Source organism: Cuculus canorus, chromosome 1, assembly GCF_017976375.1.
Source record: "Cuculus canorus isolate bCucCan1 chromosome 1, bCucCan1.pri, whole genome shotgun sequence".
NCBI classification, from domain to species: Eukaryota; Metazoa; Chordata; class Aves; order Cuculiformes; family Cuculidae; genus Cuculus; species Cuculus canorus.
The window spans coordinates 16,429,831-16,456,556 of NC_071401.1; the positions used below are offsets into that span (position 1 = coordinate 16,429,831).

The following is a 26,726-nucleotide window of genomic DNA, read 5'->3' on the forward strand; positions in this document are numbered from 1 at the left end:
TAGTATTTGTGCTTGTCCAGGTAGTATTATGACTGCAGCCAAATTAGTTCTATGGCAATGCTGATTTAATTGATTATGAAAAAGTTTAAATTTGCCTATTGTAAATAGCATAGCTGAAAGGTTTGTTTTTATAATCTGAAACTGCTGTTCTATAAGGAGTGCCTGGCTGGAGAAAAAATGAGTCCTTGAAACACTGCTACAGTTTCTGCATTAGCCACAACCAACTAGCAAGTCCAGTTATGTGGGACTTTGAATGGAGCCAATGGCTTTACAGGTAGCAGCATGGGTGACCATTCACACGTGGGGAATGTGGAGCAAGGCACAAGGGAAGCCATGTGTGCAAAGCGCTCGAGGTATATGCAAGCCTCCAAACTCTGTTTTGTATTTTGATTGTTATCCTTCCAGTTGTAGATGGTTTGGTACACAGTTCAGACTCTGCTTCCCGATTGCTGTAAATTCAGTTTTCCTGAAGCAGGATGCAATTCTGCTTTTTCACAATTTCAGTATTAATAATCTGGGCCTAAAATCAGTGACGGCAACACTATCCTTTTTCCTTATTGTTGTCAGGACTTGCTTCTTGCCTCGTAAAGTTTGAGTGCATCTTGGTTTTAACTCTTATACATGCTTTGTAGCTCAGTTGAAGATGCAGTCGTAGCCTACGTAGAGCACAAATAATCTCCTTCTGTGTCCTTCCCTACAATATATTCGGTTCTTTTGGGTTGCAAGGCCTAGAAATTTGCCACTCTGCTCTGTAGTTTCTGATTGCTTCAATTGTCAGTCCCTTTACCTGCATCTTTACTTTTATAATACATATTTCCTGTATTTAAGTGACTTGTGTGCTGTTCAAGCCAAACTAGTTGGCAGAAGCAAGTTCTTCCTGTACCCATCAGAAGCTGTGTGCACCTAAGGCGTATTTCTGATCTTAGTTGGTCTTACTTTATAGTGTTTATTTCAATGCTGTATATTCTAAATATTATGCAGCCCCACTTTGGTGGTTGTACTGAACTTTACTTATGAAGCACCATCTGAAACCTCCTGTAGGAAGGGAGTTTCGGTGTCAGGTTTCTGATCTCCTGCAGTGCTTTTTTTTCTTTCTGGTGGTCATGGTGGCCTCTGATACTGCACGGTATCTTAGTCACAAGCCTGAATTTTTGAAATCATGCATGGATGGAATAGCAGTTTTAGTTTGCACTGGCACGTATGAAAACCTTGTGCACAAAGGCACTTCAGTCAGCGTTGGAAGTGTCCTCTATTTTTGCACATCTCAGTATGGACAAAGTAAAACGATAGTATTTTTTTTTTTTTTTCCCATTCTCCAAGTAACCTGTGTTATTTCAATAATTCTTTGGACTACTAAGTAAATTGCCAAAGTAGATTTATGGAGACTGACAATAAAGTATGTTTTATTAGTGTATTAAATATTTGTCATTAACTAAGGCTATTTATGAGCCAAAATAAGAAATTTTTGGAGATGGACTAAAACATTCTGGCAATGTTTTATGAACTCCGAGTTTCAAAATGCACTGTAGTTGTACTTCTGAGCATTGCTTGATCCATCTGGAACTAAATGCAAATTCCTACATTTCTACCCTGTAAATGTACTTGTATTAAGAGAGGTGAGAGCCTGAAAGCAATTGTAGCAGAATAAACTGAAATAGGGCAGAGATGTTAGGCACTGTCACAACTGTTTATTGATGAAAGTTGTGGATTCATTGATCAAATGGATATCTCTTTGGTGATCAAAGCGAGAGCAACATGCCTATGTAGGACTATTTTAATTGCTGAACATTCAATATAAAACTGAAGCACTGGAAGCTAACAGCTTCAGTAGGTAATACACTTTATCTACTACTTTAGACCCTTCAAGCCCACTTACCTATAAGGTAACCTTCAAACTACAGGTTTGTGTCTGAAATACTTGCTTTGTAGGAAGTTCTTGTCACAAAAATGAGCAAAGTAGAAAACTCTAGCAGTAACACCAGTGGGGAAATTCTAGTCAAGCAAGGCAATTATAGTATAGCCCTTACTGCTGTACCAGAATAAAAGAACCATATCCAGGGCCTCATTCTTCACTTTTTATTTTTTTTTCCTCCTACTGAATGTCAGAAAGCTTTTAAATTCTTTATGCTCAGCGATAATTAGATATTTAGGATTTTATCTTTATTCTGTCTCTTCTGTCTAGCAGCAACTTGGCTGTTGCTGATAGGAATGGAAAAAGATGAACGTTTTATTTGGGTAATGTTCTTATTCAAGTTGTAGTTTTCTTGCTGCTGTGGATGAGTTAGCTCATGGCAAGAAAAAAGTTGGTAAATAAGGTTTTAAAAGCCTTTGTTTATTTTTGAAGCCTGAAGGGTATTGCTTCTTTACTGTAGGTGTCTGACAGTGCTCGTGTAACTCCTCTTCTAGCATTTACAGCTTTTCTTCTCAATGTAAATACAAATATGCACTGCAAATCATAGCTGCTTTGTTCTTAACCACACTTGACTTTCACGCGATTGTACCTCCAACTTTTTTTCAAGTTTTTTAATTATTAGTTTGTAACAAATTATACAGTAATTTTGCCAGAAGGTTTCAGCAGGATTCTGCTTCTTTTGTCACAACCACGTCCAACTTATTTTCCTGTTTCCTTTCAGGCATGGCACCAGTGAAGCACTTGTATTTCTCTCTTAGTTTCATCATTTCTAGTAATCATATACTAAAACTCTATTTGGATCTGCTTGAACTGGACCAATGTTTGACTAAAATAAATGTGAGCTTCAGAGATATTTTAGAAGCTGTCAGCCTGTACTTAAAGTATTCCCAATCCTTTAGCTGTTTTCTGAATCTGCTTTTTTTTTGTCTGACACTGCACGTTTGTGTGTAAAAACATTTTATAACCAGGTTCAACAGAATTGAGTACTGAGTACTATACTGGCTTTCCTAAAACCAGGCTGCTGCTTCTTTGGCTTCTTCAATGCCTTCTTAACTTTCAAATTTTCTTTCAACCATTTTATGCTTGCTGCTCGTGACTGGTAAGACTTGCCCTTGGTCTTGCAGGGATGTCTTCTCAGAAAGTGCATTTAGGGAAGCAAGTATACCTTTCAGTTCATGACTACCTTTCTGTTGTCTCCTTATAGAAATAAAACCAGACCTGCCTTTTGGGTAGCATCTACACTTTGGTCACATTAGAATTACATACTTTTCTTGTAACTTCCAGAAACTTGTTCGCATCGTTCAAAAGCAAGATTGCTTTGATCTTTTAAGTGTATTAGAGGATAGATAAAGAATAGAGCTCTATCTTGTGGTGTTGTACACCTCTGTCACATTACTGAATAGGCTCTTGAATATGAAGCTGAAGACTGGCAGTACTGTAAATTGCATCCCTCAGAGTTTCTGGGCATAAAAGTTGTGCAGTAATGGATTATAAATTCAATAAAACACACTCCATGTCTAGAACCCAGATAAAATAATAGGTCCTTAACATCTTCATAGATAAGTACTGTTGTAGACCAGACTTGAACTTTGTGTTACTGCTGCCCTAAATTGTTTCTGCCTACTGTACGTAAAACTGTATGAAGATAGAATTAAAATACATTAAATGTGAGATCATTTGTTCTCCTATCAAAAGTACATGCTTTTAGTCAAGATTAAAATTTTTGATTCTTAAATTAACATTCTTTCTTTGCCTTAAGGATCACTCAGGTACCCTGAAGAATAGTCTTCTCCAGGTGGATCAGAACTGTGTTCGTAACTCTTACGATGTCTTCTCTTTGCTTAGGTAAGGTTTTTGAGAATATTCTGTAGTTATTGTAATTTCTTTAGTGTTTGTGGAAGGAGCCTTTTTGAATATAAAAAAGCTCTCTGGACTGGAATGTGCAAAGATGATATCTAAGATAGTGCTGATTTACTGCTGGTAGCAGGAACGTGTATATACGTTCCTTGGTGATCTCTAGGCTTCTGCCCTGGTGACACTTGAACACTCTGGACTAGAGCTGGCTATGGAGCTAGCCCATGGACTTGCCTTGCAAATGCTGAGATTGTGGAGCTTCTGTGGGAAGCCCCTACTCTGGTCTCCTCAACAAAGTTAAAATTTATTTAAATTAATTAGAACAATGGGAATAAGGCAACTTGCGAAAATTTAACTTGGTGGGGTAATGCTGTAGTTGGAACAAAGCAGCTACATGCCTGAGTGCCTGTGTGTGAAGGAGTTTGTGGTGCGTTTTGTGCTGAACCACTGAATTGAACGTACCTTTTGCATAATTCTCCCTTGTAATCCAGAAAAGAGGCACTGCATAATCAGGATTCAGTTACTCCAGCACGCATATGGTATAAAAAAGATGTAGTGACTGCACTTTGGGTGATTACTTAGGTACCTCTGGTGTGAAAAACACAAAATGCTAATTTGAAGGTGAACAAAAAGGCTTTTTTTTTTTTTAGATCTGCTTTAATTCTAATAATTCAGGAATGGTAACTGTGAGAAATAGAGGTTTTAAACACTTGGTAGGTTGGCTTTAAGGAATTTGTATTTAAAAGGCATTTTACAAGGCAGGTTGATATCTTCAGCTCTGCAGTATTAGCAATAGATGTGCTACAAAGGAGACCCTTGAGAAGGAAGTATTTAATATGCTTTCAGAAGCGTTTAGAAAAATGCATTTGGTTTTTTTATCAGTCGTAAAAGTTGAATGCATTTAGTAGTGTTTAACAGTAGGTGTCACTGTTGCCTGCAAGAAGTGTTGGTTCTCTGTTCTGTAGTGAAGAAAACGGCAGGAAAAGTTAACTCTGCGATCCTTACTCAGTTCTTTATTTTATAAACTCTCTTAAAATTTAAATGTGCTGCTTCTTGATTTCATAAAGCATATTTAAACTAAAGGCTGCTTTATAAATTTCTGTCTTCTTGCTTTTAGTGGAAAACAGTTGAGGGGGTGTTATGAAGTCCTGCTTGGTTGTGGCACAGTCCATTAGAAGACAACTCTTATGGTACCTAACGTTCAGTCTTTGTTAAATAGAAAGAAGAAAGTGTGTGCTGATCATCCCGATTAATTTGCTCATGCATTTTTTCACATTTCCTTTGCACTTCTTTGTAGTATGAAGCATGCTCCAGAAAAACACTGCTATCCCAGCTGGTCATGGACTTGACCAACTGGAGTCCTGCCTAACCCTGTCCAATTCTGAAACTGTCTGACTGTCTATCCTAAGTCTGATAAGAAATGAAGATGTCAGCTTTGATAAAGCTCTTCTTGCTGGATTATCACCAGTGCTGTTTTGAAACCTGATTACAGGAGTCATGCATTTTGCTCAGTCTTGGGAAGGTGAGAGTCCAGGCGCTATCTCTTACAGTTTCTAGGCATGCTCTTGGGTTTAAATCCTGTTTAGCCCTGCTCTGAGCTAAGACATCCTCCATTCTGTCTGCTTTGTACTAAAAAGAACATTTTTTTTCCCAGTTTTCAGCACCAGGCCTACTGCGGATTCTATTTCAGTGGATTCTACATACCTTGTAAAGGAGCCTAGTTCCACTGCGTTGTCTAGTTCTGGCAAAAGTTAGAAATTATAATTTGTGACCATACCTAGGTGTTATTGTTGCCTGTTTACTTCCTAGCTAGGAAAGTTCCTTGGCAACTGAGGCAAAGTTGTCTGTGTAGTCTGAATTCTTTCTATACCCTCTAACGTTAACTGCTTTTTTACAGGTGCACTTTCTCTGCTGCTGCTTACCGTTGATATCTAGCTCAAAAGACTGGTGATAGTGTTTATTTCTTTTTCTAGTCTTTTTTTTTGTCATGTGTCCTTTTCCTCCTACCAAGTGGTCTGGTTTGCCACCTCTTTCAGGAGTCCAGACTTGAGTAACTAGCCTGTGAATTCTTTCCAAACGTAGTTTTTTTTGAGAGCATGTTCCACTTAGAACCAGAACAGAGACTTGGGCATAACTTGAGTTGTTATTCATTTGACAGGACATGTACTTTGGGAGGAAATGAATTGTTGTCTGCCTGCTTCTGTCCATTGGCTATAAAGAGAATAGGGAGGTGTCTACATTCTAAAGGTTTGCATCTGGTCACATAAATCCCACATTTTGAAGACTTTCTCATGGTACGATATTTGTCTGTAGTAAAAATTCACAAGCTACACATGTGGTTTCTTCATAATCACATCTCGTGGTTTTATGAGATGTGATTATGAAGAACAGCTTGTACTGGCTTTGTTTAAACTTCTAAGTTAAAAAAGACAGTAAGTCCTGGTGATGATGGTGTCTGCGTCACAGTTATTCTGTTGGTACCATGCTGCCGGGTGTGGAATAGCCACTGCGATCAGGTGTACATTGTGAAAATGTATTGAGAGCACAGATTTTTAGCTCAACACTTAGCTCTTGAAAAACTGAAAACTGAGAACTTCTGTGGTTGGTCTCTGTCTGCTGTCAAAACTGTGTTTTTGGGGGAGAAATGATTTCTTTTTTTTTTTTTTTTTACTTCTTGGAACAAGTGAATAACTGAAACTTACAAAGCTTGTGAATAGGCCTTAAGGAGAAGCACATGCTTGGCTCCAATTATATTGATTGAAAAAATAATTAGGCATGCCAGAGTGTGTGAACAGTAGAAAATGTTTTGAGTGTTGGATTAAAATAGTGCCTGTGTGCTGAGATGCTTAATTACATAGATTTACAAGTTAATTATGCAGGAGGAAAAGTTTAAGTACCCAAAGAACTTAGCTTTATACAAAGAAGTTCTCAGCACTTTTGTAGCTTGTGAACCTTCTTGTTTTGGGGCAGGCGTAAGATCCTCAGGCAAATGTGGTGGTGCTAATAAGTTATTCATGCCATATGTAAATGACAAATGTTCTTCCAGCCATTTGTTTTAAAAAGACTAGCTAACAAAAATTAACCATCCCAACTGGAAAGCTAAATTTTTGAGTGTTTTGTCCCTTGGCCATATTGTCTGATTTCCTGAAAAAAGGTCACTTAGAGGCTTTCTAAATATTTTGTAGCCGGTAGTAATAGGTTATATGGTAACACGTTTCACCTTTCACATAACACTCGGAGTGGGCCAAATGCATCTGAGGTCATGTTCTGGACATGTCTCCATAATCAAGCTCTCGGCACGTTTGCTGCGCTAATGGGAATAGTATTGGGAATGGGAATATTTATTATTCTCTTAGTCTTCTATCCTTCCTTTTCTTTAAACTTTGGAAGATAGACTTTTCAGAATTAAGTAGTGTTAGGAAGATGAGATATGCTGGCAATCACTAAAGAATGGGCTTAAAATACTGTACGTTAAAGTTTTACTTCAGTTTCTAGATACAAAAAGTAATGTCTTGTATACTGCAACAACTTTTCATGGTATTGTGACACTTGGAGCAATTGGTCTGCTAATAGCTTTTGTGCCTCCAAATATGGAAGGCCCTGAAATTATTCCAGATTCTGCCTGGATGCAAAAAGTGCCCTAAGAATTAGTGAAACATGCCCCTTTGAAGTTTTGCTTCCTGTATTTTTATCTCTCCAGTCAAACCCACTTTCTATATAGTTTAACTATTCCTTCAGCAGATGGGATGGCATGTTTCTGTTATTTAGCCAGAGTTAGTATAAATTAAAACATTTTGGTTATATTGTTGTTCTAAAAATTATTGCCTTTTAACAACAACAACAAAATCTGACGCTGGTACAAGTTGAGTGCTGGAGGTAAAGAAAAGACCAGCTCCAGGCAAGTGCTGTAATATTGCTAATATCTAAGCTGGCTAAAGTTGATTTAAATAAAACTTCCAGGTGTTAAAGGGCTTTCTCTGCTACTGCTGCATGTTTACCGGATCTAGTAGATTAAATCTTGAAAAAACAGAACAACTCCAGAGAACCTCACAGGCTGTCTTTATTTGACTCTCGTGATCAGCAAATAAATCTGGTAGCAGTGCCCTGGACGGGTAAACATGACTTTTCGAACCAGGTTGTAAAACTAAGTGGACCATTTCCCTGTGTTTCATGTCACAGCAATGATGGCCCAGGTTTGGTGACTTTAAATGGCCCAAGATTGCCAGTGACAAAACACTACTTTGAAGAGGACCAGAGCTCGACTTCTGAGCTAGAAACTAATGACTACTTTCTAGGTTAGGGGCTCAAAGAAACTTGCAGTGCAGTGTTGGACATCGGGCATGTTGATTCATGACAAGTAGAAATACAAGTTCCTAGAAATTGTCATGAGTCCTAGTGCCTTAAGTATGCCTTTTGTCCTGGGATTTCATATTCTGTCTGTGGCCAGGGTTGTGCTTCAAGTAACAGGCTTTGTTTCATGATTTGCCATTTTTAATATCACTGTTTGTCTAAAGTAGAGTGTGTGTCTTATCACTGAAGAGGTATTATTTAAGAATACACATGTAGATGGTGTTTGTCTGCAGTGTGAAACTTTGAGATGATGGTGAAATTAACTATCTTAAGTGACCAAGACTGAAATATGGGGGCACAGTACAAAACTGGCTTTTGTTTAGCTCTGCCTATCTCGGGCATTTTTGTTAGCAGTCTTACTGAATGAACTGTACTTAAACAAGTTGATCTCTGAAACTAGAAACAGAGACAAAAATACACAGTCAACATAGAGTTGTAGCCTTGAAAACCTCATTAGTAGTTCAGAGTAGTTTCTCTGAGACTATGGAGTCAGTGGAATGTGCCAAATATAGTAACTGCCTTTGGGCAGCTATTTTTAATGCATGGAAAATATGCTAAACTTGAAGCTGCTTTTCATAAGCCCTCTGAGTGGAGAATGGTGGAGTGAACAAGGTCTTCATGGTCTTAAAATACTTTTTGCTAAGATGTATCCTAGGGGTACATTGTCCTGTTTAAAGCTAGAGAGAAGCACAAGACAAGCTAGTCTTGAACAGTGCCAAGGTGTCCTGTCTTGACAAACAGTACCTCAGTCAGACTTTGCTATTGTATACTTGCTGTAAGCAACAATTCCAAGCTTTTAGGCTTCCAAACTTTTGGTAGGGTGAAAAGGAGGGAAAGCAGGAAGAAAACCTGCTGTCAGCTACTAACTATTGTGCAGCATTTGGGAACAAACCCAGAGTTAAGCCACATAAAGCTGTGCTTCCCTTAAGTTTCTCTCCTTCCACCCTCATCTCTGTGAAGGAAGTTAGCTCAATGGAACTGTGCAGTAGGTAGGATTCGGCCTCTAGCCTCTGCAGTTCTGACTACATGCAAATATGGAGTGTCTCTTTGGTACCCTGTTCCCTCTGGAGGCTGCTGGTATTGGATATATAGTTAGAAATAAGGGAAGGTAGGAGACACTTTTTTTTTTGCTATTTTAAAACTTTACACTGTTTTGTTTCTAGCTTTTTCCTTTGCTGTTCTTTGCTCGGAGAAGCATCTCAACTCATAGCTGTGACCAAAGCCTTTCTAAAGGTTGCAGTTACAGATGTTCGCACAGTAGGAAAAGTGCCACATCCTGTGAAGGTGGGGTGGGTGTGTGACAGGAAAAGGCTGTTGCTAATGGCCGGGTGCTCTTCCAGTTCCTTGTTGTAGCTTTTCCTGTGAGTATCTAAGCAATCAAATTGCTGGCTCACATTGCAGACTCTCAGACATTAATGTTGCTACTGCTGCTGCCATCGCCCCCTCTCAGCAGATGTCTCAAACGTGGAATGGGTAGTAGGATTCCTCTTAGCTTGACTTAACGCCCTTAAATCAGTTAGTTCCTCTACTAAAACTTCCCTTTGCTAGTGATAAGTGTGATTGTTTTTTCTGTGATGGTCAGGCTTGATCTTTCTGACAGGAAAGATTTCCACCTGGAAGGCTTGGCTCTCCATACAGTACAGGCAGCCAAGACAAGGCAGGCATCCCCTTGGCTGTGGACATGAAAACCCAGGTGGCCTAAGGCCAGCATAAATAAATGCGAACTGTAATCGGACCTCTCAAGTGCCTCTGTATACTTTATTAAGCAGTACTGAAATGGATGAACAATATAACAAGTGTCATCTGTCTTGGCCTAAAAACCATGTGGGTTAGAATTGTGGGGTGGTGCCTTCCTGAGAAGTACTGATGGAGATGGAAACTGGGATCTGAATATTTTTGAGAGGTTCCGTAGAGATTTTCATTTGTGCAATCAAAACTTTTGGACAGATCTGTTCCCAAGCATTTTACTTGTATGGTGCTAAGCTGTATGGAAACTGAGGCCAATCAGTCATCAGAAGAATCAATTTACAAGCCTGACTTTTGCCAAAATCCGTAGAAGAGAGCAACGTTGATCGTGACAAGTTGAAACATGAAGCATGAGTGAGGTGGAGGCTTTCTGTATTTTAACTTAACTGCAGGGTGAGTAGTTTGCTGCTGTTGCTGCTCTTATCTTCAGCTTTCCTAATGTGCCATGACGCATAAAACACCCTAGAGTGGCAGATTTTTAGTACAAGTGTGATAACTCTCAATCAAGTTCAGTTTCAGAGCTCTGTTAGGAGAGAGACTACACAGAGCTGAGCAGAAATTCCAAAATAGCATTATTCTTTATTTGCGACAGTGTGCAAAGGCCCATATAAATGAAGCAATATAGAATTGGATTAGAAGTCATAACCCAGTCCTTCTTTTTTCTGGCTTTTTTAGAGTGGATGAAAAACAGAGCATGTTACTAAACTTAATTTTCTAACAGATACCTTGATGTGTTTAAGGTGGAGGATTTTGTGAACAATGGCGTTGGGACTATTCTTAATTTTTGTTATAACTTTGTCCTAATTATCGTGATAGGAATGGTACAGCTAATTGCTTTATCTTTCAGCCTGGGTGAGCGTTTCAGTGAATGCAGTCATATCTCCAGAATGCTCAGGAATACTTAACCACATCAGAGAAAGTCAGTACTGCGTTTTGACTGAGAACAAATACAATGGATTAAGTTATCCCTTTGATAATTAAAAAAAGGGCAGAGTGGGGAATGTACCTATGACTGAGAAGCTGCAGAAGACTCCTGAGTGTAAATGACCATCCTATTGTCTGGTGGAGACTTCCCTTCTCTACTTCAGCTGCAGAATTATACTTCTCTTGGCAGTAAACTTTAGTTTGATTTTGGGGATTGCTTCCAGGAATAAAGTTCAACAGTCTACAGCTTCAAAAAATGAGTCACCTGAATATTGGCCAGTGTTTCTCCTTCTCCCTCCAGTGGATAAGGCCTGTGCTCAGTTGTCACAAACACCTTATCAGTTGTGTGGACTGCAACTGGAAGAGCACAATCAGCTGAAGAGCAGCCATTTCCCTTTTTGGGTGGAGCCTGTAACCCATTCAAGCTGAATTTCTGCATCTTCCTTTTCAATTGTGCAGTAAACTCTAGTCTTGGCCTCAATCGCTGTCTCAGAAATAGACTTGAATCTTATACTAAGAAATGTTGACAATTGATATGGCGGCAAAAGGCTGTTGGATTATACCAGTGTCACAGTCCTTTTGGTAGGAGTCATCTTCACAATATTTATGCCTTTCAGAAATTTTTATTTGCGTATAGTTTATCCTCCTGCTATGTCTACAACATTTTTAATATGATTCTGCCTGTTGCCCTGGCAGCTGATAAGCATAGGTATAAAAGAAAAGAAAATTCTTTTATTTGCTACAAATGCATTTGTTCTTTTAATAAAGTCAAACTGTAAATCCATCCCAATATTGGAGTGAAATCTATGAATTGGAATAAGAGGACAGAGACATCTGTGGTTTTGTGACTTAAATTTCTGGAAGATATTGTTTGTGCTTCATGTTAAGACTCTTCTCTTCCCTTCATTCCTCACGTGTATTGAAGATGATCTATATTGGCTAGATAACCTAAATGTTCCTCACACTGGAGTCCAGCACCTCCCCTGCTGCCAGTCCGATAGATGTGGGTTTTTTTCCCGTTCTTCTCCATTTACAAATAGCTCAAGACATCCAGTGTTGCGTTGTCTACGCAGACTTGATTATTCAGAAACTTAATTTGAGTCATTAATGTTTAAGTTGGTTCAAAACTGTTTGAAGGAATGATGGAAAGTATCTGTGCTTGAACAGCACTGTCTTGTTTGAGTTTCTTACAGCACTGGCTCTTGTAGAGGTTTAATGCCATAAATGAACAAGTCAAACCTATGTCTTTTTGTCTTCTTACTCCCTACTGTGTTCTCTCACCCTACACCTGCCTTTGACAAATTGTAAGTATAGGTTTCTAAGGAAGTTGGGAGAGGGGAGTGTGTGAGTATAAATTAGAAGAATTTTTCTTGTGGGAAAGCAGATGTAACAAATGATGGTTTAAGGGCCTACATAAAAAATATATTATAGCTGGCTGGCACTCTCCATAATATAATTTCTGGACTGATATAAAGTAGTGTGCATTCCAATTTTTTGGTATTTAATGGGAAAGTCTTGGATTGTTTTTTTCTTTAATAATAGTTTTGGGTATTTTACTTCTAGGATCCTATATCTCACTTATTGCCAGAAGTGTTATGTTCTGTTTTCTAAATCCCTGGTAGTAGTTCTCAGTTTAAATTTAGTGTCATTGCAGACTAAGGTTGTTCTGGCAAATAAGACCATAGGCATTTATTTCTCTTGAGAAGTAGCTGAATTATATGACTGCTGTAATTAATTGATTTATTTATGGCTTAAAGTTCTGTACATAAAAAATCCACATGTGTCTGATACACGCCAAATATCTGTTTGCTTCTATGATAGAACTACAAAATCATGTATCAAATGTCTAATAAAGCTGAGACTCTTTTGTTAATGTAAATATAAGCATATGTTAGCTTAATAGGCACAACTGTCACTACGCTCCAGCTTTCAGATTTTTAAAGATTGCAGCCAGGAATGAACTTGCTGTATAAACTAGTAAATCACTAGACTAATTCATTACCAAGAAGGATATCTCAGTTGCAGGATACTGCAGTGTGTCTTGAAGAAAGGTGCTTCATCTGAACCTTCAAACATTGCCTCAAACTTACTGCAAGCTGAAAGAGCAAATGTGTTATTACAACACATTCCCAAGTTGTAAAGTCAAGTTATATCGGACTGCTGCCTTGTGCAGTCTTTGGGAAGTCAGGAAAACTACTTGATCTTGCAGTCAAGACAAGGATGTTATTGCAAAGATATGTAATGGTGAAGTAGTAAAAAAACTTGGCAACTTTTTTTTTTTTCCCACCCCCTCCAAGTCTATACCCAGCTTGAATTGATCAGCAGAATGTTGCATGCTAGAATCGGTTCAAATTTTACAGCCAAACATCATCCAGTCATTTTCTGGTAGAAAGTAGGGATTTGGGGAGTGAGGAGAGGAGGAAGCAATTCTATGTCAGGCTAGGAAAACCTTGGAGAAATACCCCAAGTAGCTTGTATTTCATCAGCTCAGGAGCTATCTGGTGAAGAAGAGAGATGTTGAAATTTTTCTTGATGGTTCTTTGTAGATTCATTGGAGATGCAGCTTTTGTTGACCTTGGCTTAAAGTACACGACTGATATTTTTGTGTCTATCCTACTTTCTTTTAAACTTCCAAAGGAAGGGAAAGTAGTTTCCTTAGTCGCTCCATCTTACAAAGCAAGTGGTATGAGAATGGAAGTAGAATAGCAGCTTCATGGATCTCTACTTCCAACCTGTATTAGGGTGGTAAGGAATTTTAGTGTCTGCTTTGCTTTTCAGTTCTTTCCCAGGCAGCAGCATGCAGTTCACCTGGTACTGGACAATTGCACAGCAGCTCTCAGTGCACCAAGCAACAGCAGTAAATCTGTCACAATTAATGTTCGTATTACTCTGCTGCTGGCTGACAATGGCTGTGAGCTGCTGCAGAGACACCAGAACAGCCTGCAGACACAGGATGACGACACTGTTGGCTAAGCTGTCTCTTTAAAAAGGCTTGAGTTTCTGCTGTAACTGGCTTGGCTTTCCTGACTGCCAAAGGAAATTTGGTAGCAGGCCAGTGGCCTCTTGAAGCCCTGAATTAGCTCTTAAAGTGCTGTGGAAGTGCTAATTTTAATAATAAATAATAAAAAACCTTGAACAATCTAGGAAGAATCCTGCGTTGGCTGATAGTGTATGTATTTTGCCATCAGTTGCCTCATTCTTGTCAATTACTAAACCAAGCCGGATTGTACTCGAAGCACAAATTGTGCTAACTTTAGGCAGTAGAGTTGGACTTGAATTCAGACTAGAAATGCAAACCATATATGGACAATTAGTGTTGAAGTTTCTCTGCATTCATTATAGATAAATTTTCATTTCTGGTCTCTATTCATTGGTGTAATCATAATTGCCTCCACTTAAGTCAGACTTGTGCATGCAGAAATGATGGACAAAATTTCCATGCTGATGTTCTTATGGCTTAGTTTGTATTGTCATTTCTGCATGACCAAAGATTTCCATGTGGGTGCAGTGAAGGCTTTTTTGGCTGGGGAAGGGGAGTATCTGTTCATAGTTTCTTCTCCTGTGACATGAAGTCCCTAAAATTTTAATCTTGGAAGACTTAACTTCAGATGTGTTCGTGATCTTACTGTGACCATTTTAAAGTTATTGAAACAATAGTGAGCATACTGGGATTGCAAGAAAGAAAACCTACTGATACTGGTTGACCGAATGTAAATAGTGCTATTTGGCATCAAGGCAGTCGTGTTTAACTGTAGGGGTTTTTTTATATTGCAGAAAATGACTGGATGATGTTTGGCTTAAACCCCAGTTTCTTATTAAAAACAGACTTAATTGCTGAATTAGTTTGTATAGCAGGCTTCACAGGATGGAATATACCTTTAGATATAGATTAACCAAACTGAAATATGCTAGTGTGTGTACTGGTTTAAGAAGTCTGAACAGATGTTTGTTCCTTATACTTGAGCGTGGGCAGAAGAACTTGGAGCTGTTATAAAATTTGTAGGTGGTTAGCTGAGTATCGTGTTGAGGAACTTGTGTGGCAAATGACCCTTATAACAATCAGTTTCATAAATAATTTTTCACAGAGTAAAACACTTTTCAGCAGTCACATTTTTGCTACCTACATGGTGTGTTGTGAAGACTTGTAATATTGAAAGGGGGAGAAAGGAAAAGGGAAATGTTCAAACTCTCTTCCCGTAAGTTTTAGTTTTGGGTAAGACTTTCTTATGTCCAGAAAGAAAATGTTCCAGACTTTTGGAAAGGGACAGTCTGGAAACTGTTGAAGTAAGGAGCTTAGATGCTGCTGTGTGATGTGACAGCAGAGCTCTGAATGAGGTTCAGGATAGTCAGCAAACCTTGGCTTGGGTCTGTGTGTCCATATGTTATGTAGTCAACAGCCTTGAGATACATTTGGGAAGGTGGGAGGTATAAGTAGTAGTTCCCAGAAGGAAGTGTTTCCGGGAGGTCTTGGTACTCCATTAGGAACATGAGCCTGCGCCCTTGGGTGAGGCAGTGCTGTTGGCCTCAGCAGTCTTTTTTCCACACCCTTGCCTTTGGCAACCAGCAAAGCTGTGGGGCTTGATGTATGATTTAGATGGGATACAGCTACCCCTAAACAGCTCTTGGGCTGCTTATGCTATGAGCAGGCTGAGGAGCTCTGAAGAAACCAAAATAATCATTTAGTATAATTTGAAACAAAACCCATGTCATTTAGGAGGAGCAATAGCGTGGAGGAACTAAAGGTGTCCAACTTAAATGCATTCACTTAAGAGTTATAACATGTAAAAGTCTTAAATTGCAATGACCTTATTTAATATTACTAGCAGTGATTTTTCTTCATTGTATGTATGTAATGTCTCTGTGTCTAGGTGGCTTAGGCACTGTCCTCACGTTGATTAACCAATATATAGTGTGTGTGATTGAATTGAGATGAGATGGTATGGGAAGGATTTGTGCTTTGTGGTTACTCATACCAGAAGCACGTAGCCTGCTTGTCTTGGTATAGCTGCATACAGACCATTAAAAACTGTTAGCCAAAAACTTTAAATAGCATGTCTGAATTGCCTATGAATCTGGAAGAGATTAGCGAATGTAGAAGGAAGGAGCTTAGGTCCTTGGCTCATGGTGAGTGCATAGCCTTCCTTTAGTAAAATTAAGCATTCCTATGAAGAGGCAGAGTTTTTTAATTTTGATCAAATGGAGATGGTCATTAAAGCATGTATTGAAACAGGCTTTATCTTCTCATTATGTTTGCCTGGTAAAGCACTAATATCATGCAGTAGGTTATCTGACCACATATTTGCTCTTGAGACCAGACCTTAGTTAGACGCCTATCCCAGCAGCAAGGCCGCCTGAAAATTATCCTTACAAAAGAAGAAGCCATTGGTAGCGAAGCTATGAATGCCTTAAAAGACATAGTCAATGTCTTCAGACCAACTCTCGTTTATTCCAATAAATATGTTAATTCCTACTCTGCTTTAATTTTAAGATGTTAGTGGCTCTCTTTCTTCTGCCTGTTTGTTTTGGGTTTTTCTTTCTTCTTCAGTAAATGTGGCAAATAATCAGTTTTTCCTCTTCACCATGAAGCCACAGCTAATAAGCAGAAGCACACTGTCATCTTTTCACATTTCAAATATGATTTGATTAAGAAACCCATGGTTTTGTTACCAAAGGGCCCATAGCGTATTTGGAGATACTAAAGGATAGTTTGTGCTCTTGGCCTGTGTAGCTGTGTGTTATCTAAAGGATACTTGCACTTTTTTAAGGCTGCCCTATGTTAACAGTGCTCATGGTAACCGTAGTGTGTGTCTGCTTGCTGTGAACAGTGTTGTAACTAGATTGTTACATGAGATCCCTATAATTACCTGTTCTCTCGCCTACAGTTTTGCCTTATCAGCATCTATTGATTTTAACAAATGAGAATGATGTTTGGTACTTGATTGAATTTAGAGATTTCCTGGTTTGCTTTGGATACTTATTTATAATTTGTGCAAGTTATGATTCCTCTTTTAGTGTTTTATTTTAAAATAGAAGCTGACAATCTTAAATTCGTATTAGTGCTGCTGGTTTTGAAGTGGCTGGCGCATTCATCATTAGGAGACATGTGGGGAACCTTCAGTACAGCTGTAGCATCTCTTCTCCTTACAGGCTTCACAGAGCCCAGTGTGCAATTAAACAGACTCAGGTAACTGTCCAGAAGATAGGAAGGGAGATTGAAGAAAAGCTGAGATGTACATCTACAAGCAACGAACTGGTAAGTTTAATTATTTAAAACCAGACCTGCTGGAGAATCTGGCAATTGTGTCGTGGCCATAAGCATGTTTTTTGGGGTTTTTTTTGTTTTTTTTTAGTTTTTTGGGTTTTTTTTTAACCACTTGAACTTGAAATCTTTATTTAAACTTGCCATTTCAAATGGGAACTTATCAGAGAGGTGTCATGTAATGGATTTTAGATTTGTGTGTGTTATTCGGATAGATTGCTCATTCTGTTTTTTACCTTTATTTTCTATAATTGCTTTTTATACTATAGAAGTGTAAACACTGCACAGTGCATAAGAGGCTTATCAGGAAAACGAAACTTTTAATGATATAGCTAAATCTTAACAAGAAAATATGGTGAATTTATTGAGGTGAGTCTGCTGGCTGTATCTTAGGATCATAGAATAGAACCATAGAATCATTTAGGTTGGAAAAGATGTTTAAGATCATTAGATCCAACTGTAAACCTAACACTGCCAAGTCCACCACTAAACGATGTCCCTAAGCACCACATCTACACGTCTTTAAAATACCTCCAGGGATGGTGACTCAACCACTTCCCTGGGCAGCCCGTTCCAGTGCTTGACAACCCTTTCAGTGAAGTAAGATTTACTAATATCCAATTTAAACATCCCTTGGTGCAACTTGAGGCCATTTCCTCTTGTGCTATCACCTGTTACTTGGGAGAAGAGACCAACCCCTACCTTGCTACTACCTCCTTTCAGGTAGTTGTGGATGGCGATAAGGTCTCCCCACAGCCTCCTTTTTTTTTGTGGGTTAAACAACCATCTTCTTGCATTTGTGTGAACAGACTTAATGCAAAATCTGTCACTCAGGTCACACGTTCATTTAAGCAGGAATTGTATTAGATCTTGCAACAGAAAAAGTGTACTGGCAGTACAGTTTCTACTTTCTGCCCAGAAAGACTGAGCTCAGTTGACAGAACAAGAGTTGCTTGTGGTGACCTCATATTGGTAGTCACTGGCATGCGTCTGGTGCCTTGTACAGGAAAGGGCAAACTTGTGATGTGAAGTTACTTTATTGCTTTAAGGTGGATTTTGGTTTGACAGAACTCAGCTAATTTCCAAAAGTGTCAAACTGCCTTAAGGGTTTGAGAAAATGGGAGTTTTTTTACTCACTCGTAATTACAGGGTTGCATTATACAGAAAGAAGCAAAGAAGTCAGCCTCTTTAAGGGGCAATATAACATGTTCTTTGAGTGATTCCAACTCGGAATTTCTTTGCCTTCTGCTGATATCTTCACTATTAAAATGTTTTTAACCATGTTTTTTTCGGTTACACATGTCTTTGTTCTTCCATGCAAAGGCTTTTCCTTTATAAATATGTGTGAACAAAACTATGGCAATAATTGTACACATGATGCAACTTTTTAGCATTCATGGTCTATGGTATAAGGCAATGATTACCCTTTTTTTTTTCCCCTTTGTTTAATGGTGGAAACTCATGTTGGGCTTCCATTCCACTTTAGAAACATGTGAACTGTAGTTTCGTTCATTAATATTGAGTCATGTTTTCTGCTGGAATCCTGAACCAGGAGGCTGAGCATACATTGAAGCAAATATGAAGTAGAGGGAAGAGTGCAGCCAGAGCTGACTTATTTTTCAGGCAGCTAGTGTTGAAGTAACGTTATCTCCATTAACTGCTTGAAAAAGTGAAAGCCAGCAGAGTTATACAAAGTGAGTGTTTCGTAGTACTTATACAGGACTTGCTTGCGAGAATGTCTGATTGCCCCTTTAGGTTTTGAACTCTGTCACGGGTGTGATTATTGAACTGAAGAGATATAACTTCTCTTTTCCTTCTTAAAACTGTTTCAAATTATTCTGAACAAGTATCTATTAAACAGGGTACATATTCCTTCCTTAAAAAAAAAAAAAACAGCAAAGCACAAAACACTTCACCCCAACACCACCACCACCACCAAAACCCATCACTTATAATAGAAAATGCTGCTTCACAAAGCACATGGCAGGACAATTTCTTAGTGAAGACAGTGCATCAAAGAAAAAATGGATTCTTTCTAAACACAGGTACAGATTTAGAGTAGGCGCAGAGCAAATTCTAAACTTTTAAAGATGGGATCCTTCAAATATAATTGTGCAGTGATGTAATCTGCTCCCTGCTGTATGTTTTTCCCTTTTGTATCCCTTTTTTCTCATCACCCTGAAGCTGGGAATTGGATCTAATAATGCAGCTCAGAGACTTGCAACCTTTTTGCAGTCCACCTGCCTCAATTTAGTAGAATGCATTGCTCATCTTGTCCTCTTGTTGCTGGAGCCTTTGCCAGGGAATGAATGCTTGTTGTGCTCCTAGTGTTCTGCTGTTAGTCTCTATGCACTAGTCCTCAGAACCTTCCCCCATCTCTCCTTCCTCTCTTAATTTCTGCCCTAGATGCCATTGCATCACTGAGCACAGGAGAGGAGATAAATCTCAAAGGAGGAACAAGCACTGTGGGACAGAGCTGAATTTCTCTTCTTCCAAAGCAGCAAAGTGATTAGGGCCTTTGGTAATCTATTGCCTGTGGTAATCTAGGAGTTCAGCCTATAGTCTGGCAGACACTAGTCTTGTCCTATTATTCCCTTCCCTTCTATCACCCATTTTATGGAACTGTTTGTGTGCGGAAAAACTCTTTTTTTTTTTTTTTTTTTTAAAATCTCTTTTTCTTCCAATAGAAAAAAGAGAGTGAATGTTTACAGTTGAAGATCCTGGTGCTACGTAATGAGTTGGAGAGGCAGAAGAAGGCCCTTGGTCAAGAAGTAGCCTTGTTGCATAAGGAAAAAAATACTTTGCATGACAAAGGCAAGCATAGAAATGTTACTGTTTCTATTGCAGATATTCATAATGCGCTGATTGGAAGAGTAGTAGCCTAGTTTAAGATCATGATGACCAAAATGAAGGTGTTGGGCTCTTCTTGTATTTCTTTAGTCTGGCTCTAATGTGTATGTGCTTTTCTTTATCTGAAATATGCAGCCAGATATAATCTCTTCACCATCTGTGTTATACTGGATTCTGGACAGAAATTTCTGGTATCCTGTCTCTAAATAACTTTTTAATGTGACACTACTCTAAAGCAATCTTTAATCTGTATGTAATTAAAATTGTATGAGAAAGTCAGAAGAGCTGTATTGTAACACAGTAAACAGTTGCTTGATGCAGGCACGTTTTAATATCGTGAGGGATGTTACTGTGATCAGAATTCCATTCTAAGTGCTAGAAGACAAAAATCCCGTGTAATGGCATATTACGTAAGTGAAAGGTGAAATGCTTGTTCTTCTTGGCATTTTGTTTAACTTGAAAAGTGTCCTATAGTAAAAATGCTACATCACTGTCTCTCTGGAGCTTACTGGAGACCGAGCTATGTGTATATCTAAACTTTTTAACTTGTTGCAGGTCTTTTTTGAGTTTTAGTTGGTTTTGTTTTTTTTTTTCCAATAGCTAATTGAGTCTAAAATAATTACTCACTATTAAAAATGAGGGTTTTGCCATTTACTTAATTCTGGCTATACAAGGATTGAGTTGCCTTAGCTGAGTTACTCCACTACTGTGGACACAAGACGAACAGGTGTTAAAGGAGGATGGGGTTTCATTGGTTGTATTTGGCTGGTGAATGGTGTATGGCACATGAAGGCTTATATTCCTCCTGTGCCGTCTTTCCCCACTTTGGCAGCATAACATGGAAAATGGGCATCTGAGAGTAAATGAAGGATTATTGCCAAAATTTGTGTCAGTATCTACTTTTAAAACTTCAGTTGAGTACAAAAATACTTGACGCTAATTTCTTTCTTGCTTCCTCATGTTGTTTAGAAAATGCATTTCACACTGAATACCAGAAACTTCAAGAGCATAATGAATCCCTGCATGAATTAAGAAAGGAATGCACTGCTAAGAGGTAAAAGGACCTACGCTCTTCTGCAATTGTAAAGGAAATATATGCTTGAGAGTAGGACATTTGAAGCGGGGCTTGTGGCACTAAAGTCTTTGTAGTGTCCCCTCAGAATTTCCATTAAGACATCCGCGCTACAACTTGTAGATATCTAAAGTGAAAACAAACAGTGGCAAGGCTAGAAAAGCAGAAGACAGGTACTTGATCACATGTGTAGACTGTGATAGGAATTCTAGGTCTGTTTGGGTGAAATACAGCTTTGTAATACTAAATTGTCATAGACAAAATATGCCTGTAGTATGAGGTACGACTGAAAATTAAAAGTTAGCTTTGTCTTCTGTAGTTATCTTTGTGGAATTGCCTAGCTTGTTGGGGAAGGAGAGGTGATATTTGTGAAGGTGCAGAAAGGATACAAGGTCTTCATACCTTTATTTAAAGCTTTTGTAGAAACTAATGTTTTTGGGATCTCTATTTCCCAAAGAGAACTGTTTTTGAAGACAAACGCCCAGCAGACTATTCGATGCAAACAATTGCTGTCGGAGCTATCCTATATCTACCCTATTGATCTGGTATGTTTTTAACATTCTAAAAATGTGCTTGATGTGAAATGAGCTTCCTGTTTGTTACGCTTTGAGCAGAAATGGTATTTTATTTGTGATGAAACTTGCTCTTCACTCATGCTATTTTTTTTCAGCTTTCTTGGACTTGGTCCTTAGCTTTCAAACCTCGTGGGGAGAGAACTCAATGCCAACATCTCTCAGATAGTCTCTACTATAAGAGTAGAATAGCTGTAGCTGTAATTTAATGTATATGTTCAATTTTATTTACAGTTATAGAAAGTAACCCTGACAGTAGGCTAGCTGAACTTAGGTGAACAGAGTGCAAATAAACAGATGTCAAAATATTGAGCTCCAAAACGTTTTCTATAATGAATCAATTAAGATTAAGCTCTTCCTTCTTAAAAAAGTTGCATTTATTTTGGAATTATGTGGAATGTGGACTAAAACACTATGTCAATATCACTTAGGGTTTCATTAAATGTGTAGCCTTTTCTTTACAAAAATGCTTTGTTGTCATCGGATTTTGTGCAGGTTTCTGTTTTCTGGATTTTATTGTCCTATTCTCACTTTCCATTGTTGATTTTAAACTTACAGAATGATCAGAAGGATTACTTTGTTTGTGGAGTCAAGCTTCCTAATTCTGAAGACTTTCAAGGTAGCTGGATATTCTTAATTTAGTTGTTACAGTTGACACTGCATCTAAACTTCATAAAAATAAGTAAACTGATAGCAATGGCTTAGAATCCAAATTTCTGACTGGAAAGGTCTAGACTCGAAGAAAATTTACGCATTATTTATTTCTACTTCCTATGTAGTACAAAGGAAGTTACTGTTGACTCTTAGAAAAGTACCTCTCTGTTCTAAGACAATCCTGAAACAATGGAACAGGTCACCCAAAGAGGCTGTGGAGTCTTCATCCTTGGGGGTACTCAAAATCCAATTGGACAGATACTTGGATAGCCTGGTGTAGCTGACCCTGCTGTTCCAGGTCACTTGATGATTCTGAAAAATATTTTGTATAATAGAATCATAGAATCAGTATGTTGGAAAAGACCTTTGAGATCACAGAGTCCAACTGTACCTGTCCTTTATTAAATCATATCCCTAAGCACTTCATCTACTAGTCTTTTAAATACCTCCAGGGATGGTGACTCAACTGCCTCCCTGGGCAGCCTCTGCCAGTGCCTGATAATCCTTTCAGTGAAGGAATTCTTCCTAATAACCAATCTGAACCTCCCCTGGCACAACTTGAGGCTGTTTCCTCTTGTGCTATCACTTGTTACTTGGGAGAAGAGGCTAACACCTCGCTACAACCTCCTTTCAGGTAATTGTAGACAGTGATAAGGCTCCCTCAGCCGTTCCTCCAAAGGCTTGTTCTGCAGCTCCTTCACCAGATTTATTCCTCTTCTCTGGACACAGTGTAGGACCTCTATGTCTTTCATGAAATGAGGAGCCCAAAACTGAACATAGGATTTGAGGTTTGGCCTCACCATTGCTGAGTACAGGGGCACAGACATTTCCCTTGTGCTGCTGGCCACGCTGTGTCTAATACAGGCCAAGATAGTATTGGCCAACTGGGCACACTGTTGACTCGTATTCAGTTGGCTGTCAACCAGCACTCCAGGTCCTTCTCTGCCAGGCAGCTTTCCAGTCGCTCTTCCTCAAACCATTTGTCTCACTTGAATTTCCATTGTGACTACTTTCAGTCCATGTATCGTGATGGGACAATGTATGCAAATTCACATTCAGTTTGCGGTAGATCCCCGTTTATTTACCCGATAAATATGTTGCATGCAGCATGGAGTATTTTGCAAGTCAGCTTCCACTCTAGCTGTCTACAGTCATCCTATTGCAGAAGCAAATACATAGTATGTCTGTCTGTATAGCAGATGTACAGGTAACTGCGTGCGTTCATCTACAAATGTTGGACATGAATTGGAACTTGATTAAAATCCCTTTGAGACTTTCTTGCTCACATTACCTGCTAACTTTGCAAGACACGTTGTTTCTTGGGCAAAAACCTCAATCGCTTGTCCAGCTCTTTAAAGCCATCTCATAGGTATTAACTCATGCTGCCAATGTGTATTGGATGCTAGAATAATGGAGAAATAAACTTTACAACAAATCAATTTGTCAGTGTGACAAAAATCAGTCTGTTGCTTTGTTTTCCTGATTGCACTAAATGTGGTAATGAACTCAGTTTGGTTATGCTTGAAAAATCGATGGTCCCATTTTTAGTTTACTGGTATTAATTCTTTACAAAAGAACTCCTCATGCTTTATCAAACTCTATAGAAATATGGTATTCTGAGGAAGAAGTACTAAGCATTCAGCTTCGTCAAATATGCAGTTAAACTTGAAAACCAGATGACACGTGTCTTATTTCAGACTCTTAGTAAATAATAATATGTATTAAAAAATTATTCCCATTATTCCCTAAAAAGCCAGTTTTGCTGCAAATATTGAAGACGTTTTACAAGATCCTTTTTGAAAGGGATGTAACTTCAAAATCCACGTATTGTGTTTTGTTCTAATAGAGCTTTGTATTATTTTGTAGTCATTGTTGTACATCACTAGAAGCTTTCTTAGGTCCTCTCTGTAGTTGATTTCCCAAGACTCTCTTGTGCCTCAGAAGAGATGACTGTATTGTTGTGTTCACTTACCAAGAATTAAAATAGCGCAGAACAGAAAGAAAAAGCCCTTACGTGGCTAAAGGATGTAATTTGAATTGCAAGACCTGTGTGTATTCCTGACAGGTGAAGCTTTAAGATTGAAACCTTAGAAGTCAAATTTAAAATGATGCTTTAAAACAATGAGTTAATCTAAGTTCTTCCAGTTATTGGCAGAGAACAGAGTTCATACCCTGAGGTCAGTGTCTCTCCAACTGATCTCACTAATGAATAAAGTTATGGAGGAATGCAGCTTTTCCCTGACCCCGGTCATACGTGTCAGCTACATCTAGAAAAATGCAGAAAGTTTGACTTAAATTTTGTCTTGGGAGTTTTGTTTCACTTTTCCAATCTCTTCTTTACCCTCTTCCGCCCAGCCAAATGTTGAGAAGAGTAACTTTTAGCTTTGAAAGTGTAAAATTGGAAGGAGAACAAGCTATCACCCATTTTACGTTGCCTTTTAGTGGAAGAGGCAAATAGTGAACTGCAAACAATTGTAAAGCAATCTAAATTTGTTTCAGACTTGCATCTATTGTCAAGTTATAACTTCTGATAGCTTCATTAATTATATAATTCTCTAAGCAATAAGGATGAACTTGTGCTGAGCTTGCATTGAGACCTAATTGATAAAATAATGGAATACTTTTGTCACTGACAGCAAAAGATGATGGAAGCATTGCTGTTGCCCTGGGCTACACTGCTCACCTGGTTTCAATGATATCGTACTTCTTACAAGTGCCACTCAGGTATCCTATAATTCACAAGGGCTCCCGGTCTACAATCAAAGATAATATCAACGACAAACTGACGGAGAAAGAGCGAGAGTAAGTATGTCATAAATAGCCTTATGTACTTTCTTCAAAAAAACAGAGAAAGGTTGATAAACATGAGAACGTAAATCACTTGCTTTGATGCAGAGGACTTTAACTAATTGAAAAAGAGCACTATAAATGATTATTTGTTATAAATCAACTTAATATTTAATCAAGAGTTTTTCATCTGGTTTCTAAGCACTGACTTTCAACATGTAGCTATGCAGTTGTTACTGTCCTACCAAAACTATTTTGCTGTCCTTAAAGACACTTTTTCAATGCTTTCTCATGCATTTTGCCTATTTTCCTGCTTTGTGTGTTCTTACATGAATATAGTGGCAATTATTGGTAAAGCTTCACTTGGTAGCCTGCAACCACAGAACTGAAAGGAGTGCAACACTGACCAACTCGGGGAAGCCAGCTGCTCTGCTCTGATCCTGGGTGTGTATGGATGCCTGCAGAGTCAGGCCTGCAGCACCAGTAACTGTTTTGCATGTGCAGAGTTTGAAAAGGGAGCAAAAGAAATGGCTGAGGGCAAATGAATTTGTGGAAAGTAGCCGTCTCTATTGATGAGAAGGTGGTAAAAAAAATTCTTTGAATGTATGCAACTTGTAATATTTTAACTCTAGTTCCTAATAGTCCAAATCAAGATGGAAGGGGCTTACTGGGTGTAGTTGACAGGATTGAGTTTCTTGGAGTGTCTGATTTCTCTTTGAAGCTCAGTGGCTTTCAGCTAGACAGCAGAGGTAACTTGCCTGAAGAATGAAATACTCTGAAGTCTTCTGGTTTTGACACAATAAAATATGCCTATATAATTACATCTTGCAAATTAATTTTGAAACCATCTTAATAACTTATCCAAACATTTCCTGGGTAACTTAATAGGAGATTAATCTGTTTTGCTTTAGTTTAGTTCTCTAAGCATATGATCATACTCCTTCCTGTACATCACTTTCAGAAGGATGGCAACCTAGGACATTTGTGTCTGGAAAACAGATTTCTGCGGAGTAGAGCTGCCTGTGTGTGGGTGTATAAAGATTAAACCAATTTCCTGTTGTCTGAGACAGATTGGAAGGTTTAATCCTTCAGGCTATAGCCTCCCAAGCCCTCATGACTTAATGCTTTATTTCACAACAGATTTCTGAAAAGGAGAAAGTTTAGCTAAGTGTATGAATCCCTATTGGGCCATTTACCTGTGTTCTGCAAGATTTTTTCAGGATTAGCTCCTGCCCAAGATCTTCTCTTCCCAGTTATTGGAAAGTCAGTCTTACCAACTCTCGAAGGACTTCAGTTGCTATAGGAAACCTCAAATGTTTTAAATTGCGGTTTTCTTTCTAAGCTAATAGCTCATGTTCTCACCTGCTCCTAACTGAATTGAATGTAGCAATTAACAGGCATTATTGAATTTCTTTATTTCAGTGATATGTCCTTTAGCAGTTTTTCAAACTCCAATATAAACTGTCGAGTGGTTACAGTTGGGTTTTTTTCCATACTCAATCTTTACTATAACACATAGCATCACGTTTATTGACTATGTTAAACGTTTTACTTGGCTTCATGTAGTTTTTTTGGACTGCAGAGATCCAAAAAGAGCTTCTAAAAATCATGCATTGGGGGAACAGTTAATGTTTTCACCCCAAAGCAATTTTTTTAGTACATGTGTTTGTTTTTAGTGTCGTACAGTATAAATGTCTTACTTCCCTTTCAAGTTCCTATGTCAGCTTTTTAAAGGCCCTAATATCA

General features: G+C 38.5%; 1 protein-coding gene across 2 annotated transcripts in view; it reads left to right on the forward strand.

Annotated features, from left to right (window-relative positions):
* The window catches only part of UVRAG (UV radiation resistance associated), a 99,504-nt gene that overhangs the window by 24,436 nt on the left and 48,342 nt on the right, over window positions 1-26,726 (forward strand). For both annotated transcript variants that reach the window (XM_009566423.2, XM_054085909.1), the window contains exons 6-12: window positions 3,672-3,757; window positions 16,934-17,039; window positions 19,733-19,859; window positions 20,865-20,949; window positions 21,425-21,512; window positions 22,098-22,158; window positions 24,830-24,995. In XM_009566423.2, coding sequence (XP_009564718.2) covers window positions 3,672-3,757; window positions 16,934-17,039; window positions 19,733-19,859; window positions 20,865-20,949; window positions 21,425-21,512; window positions 22,098-22,158; window positions 24,830-24,995 — 719 coding nt within the window. The remainder of the gene's footprint in view (window positions 1-3,671; window positions 3,758-16,933; window positions 17,040-19,732; window positions 19,860-20,864; window positions 20,950-21,424; window positions 21,513-22,097; window positions 22,159-24,829; window positions 24,996-26,726) is intronic.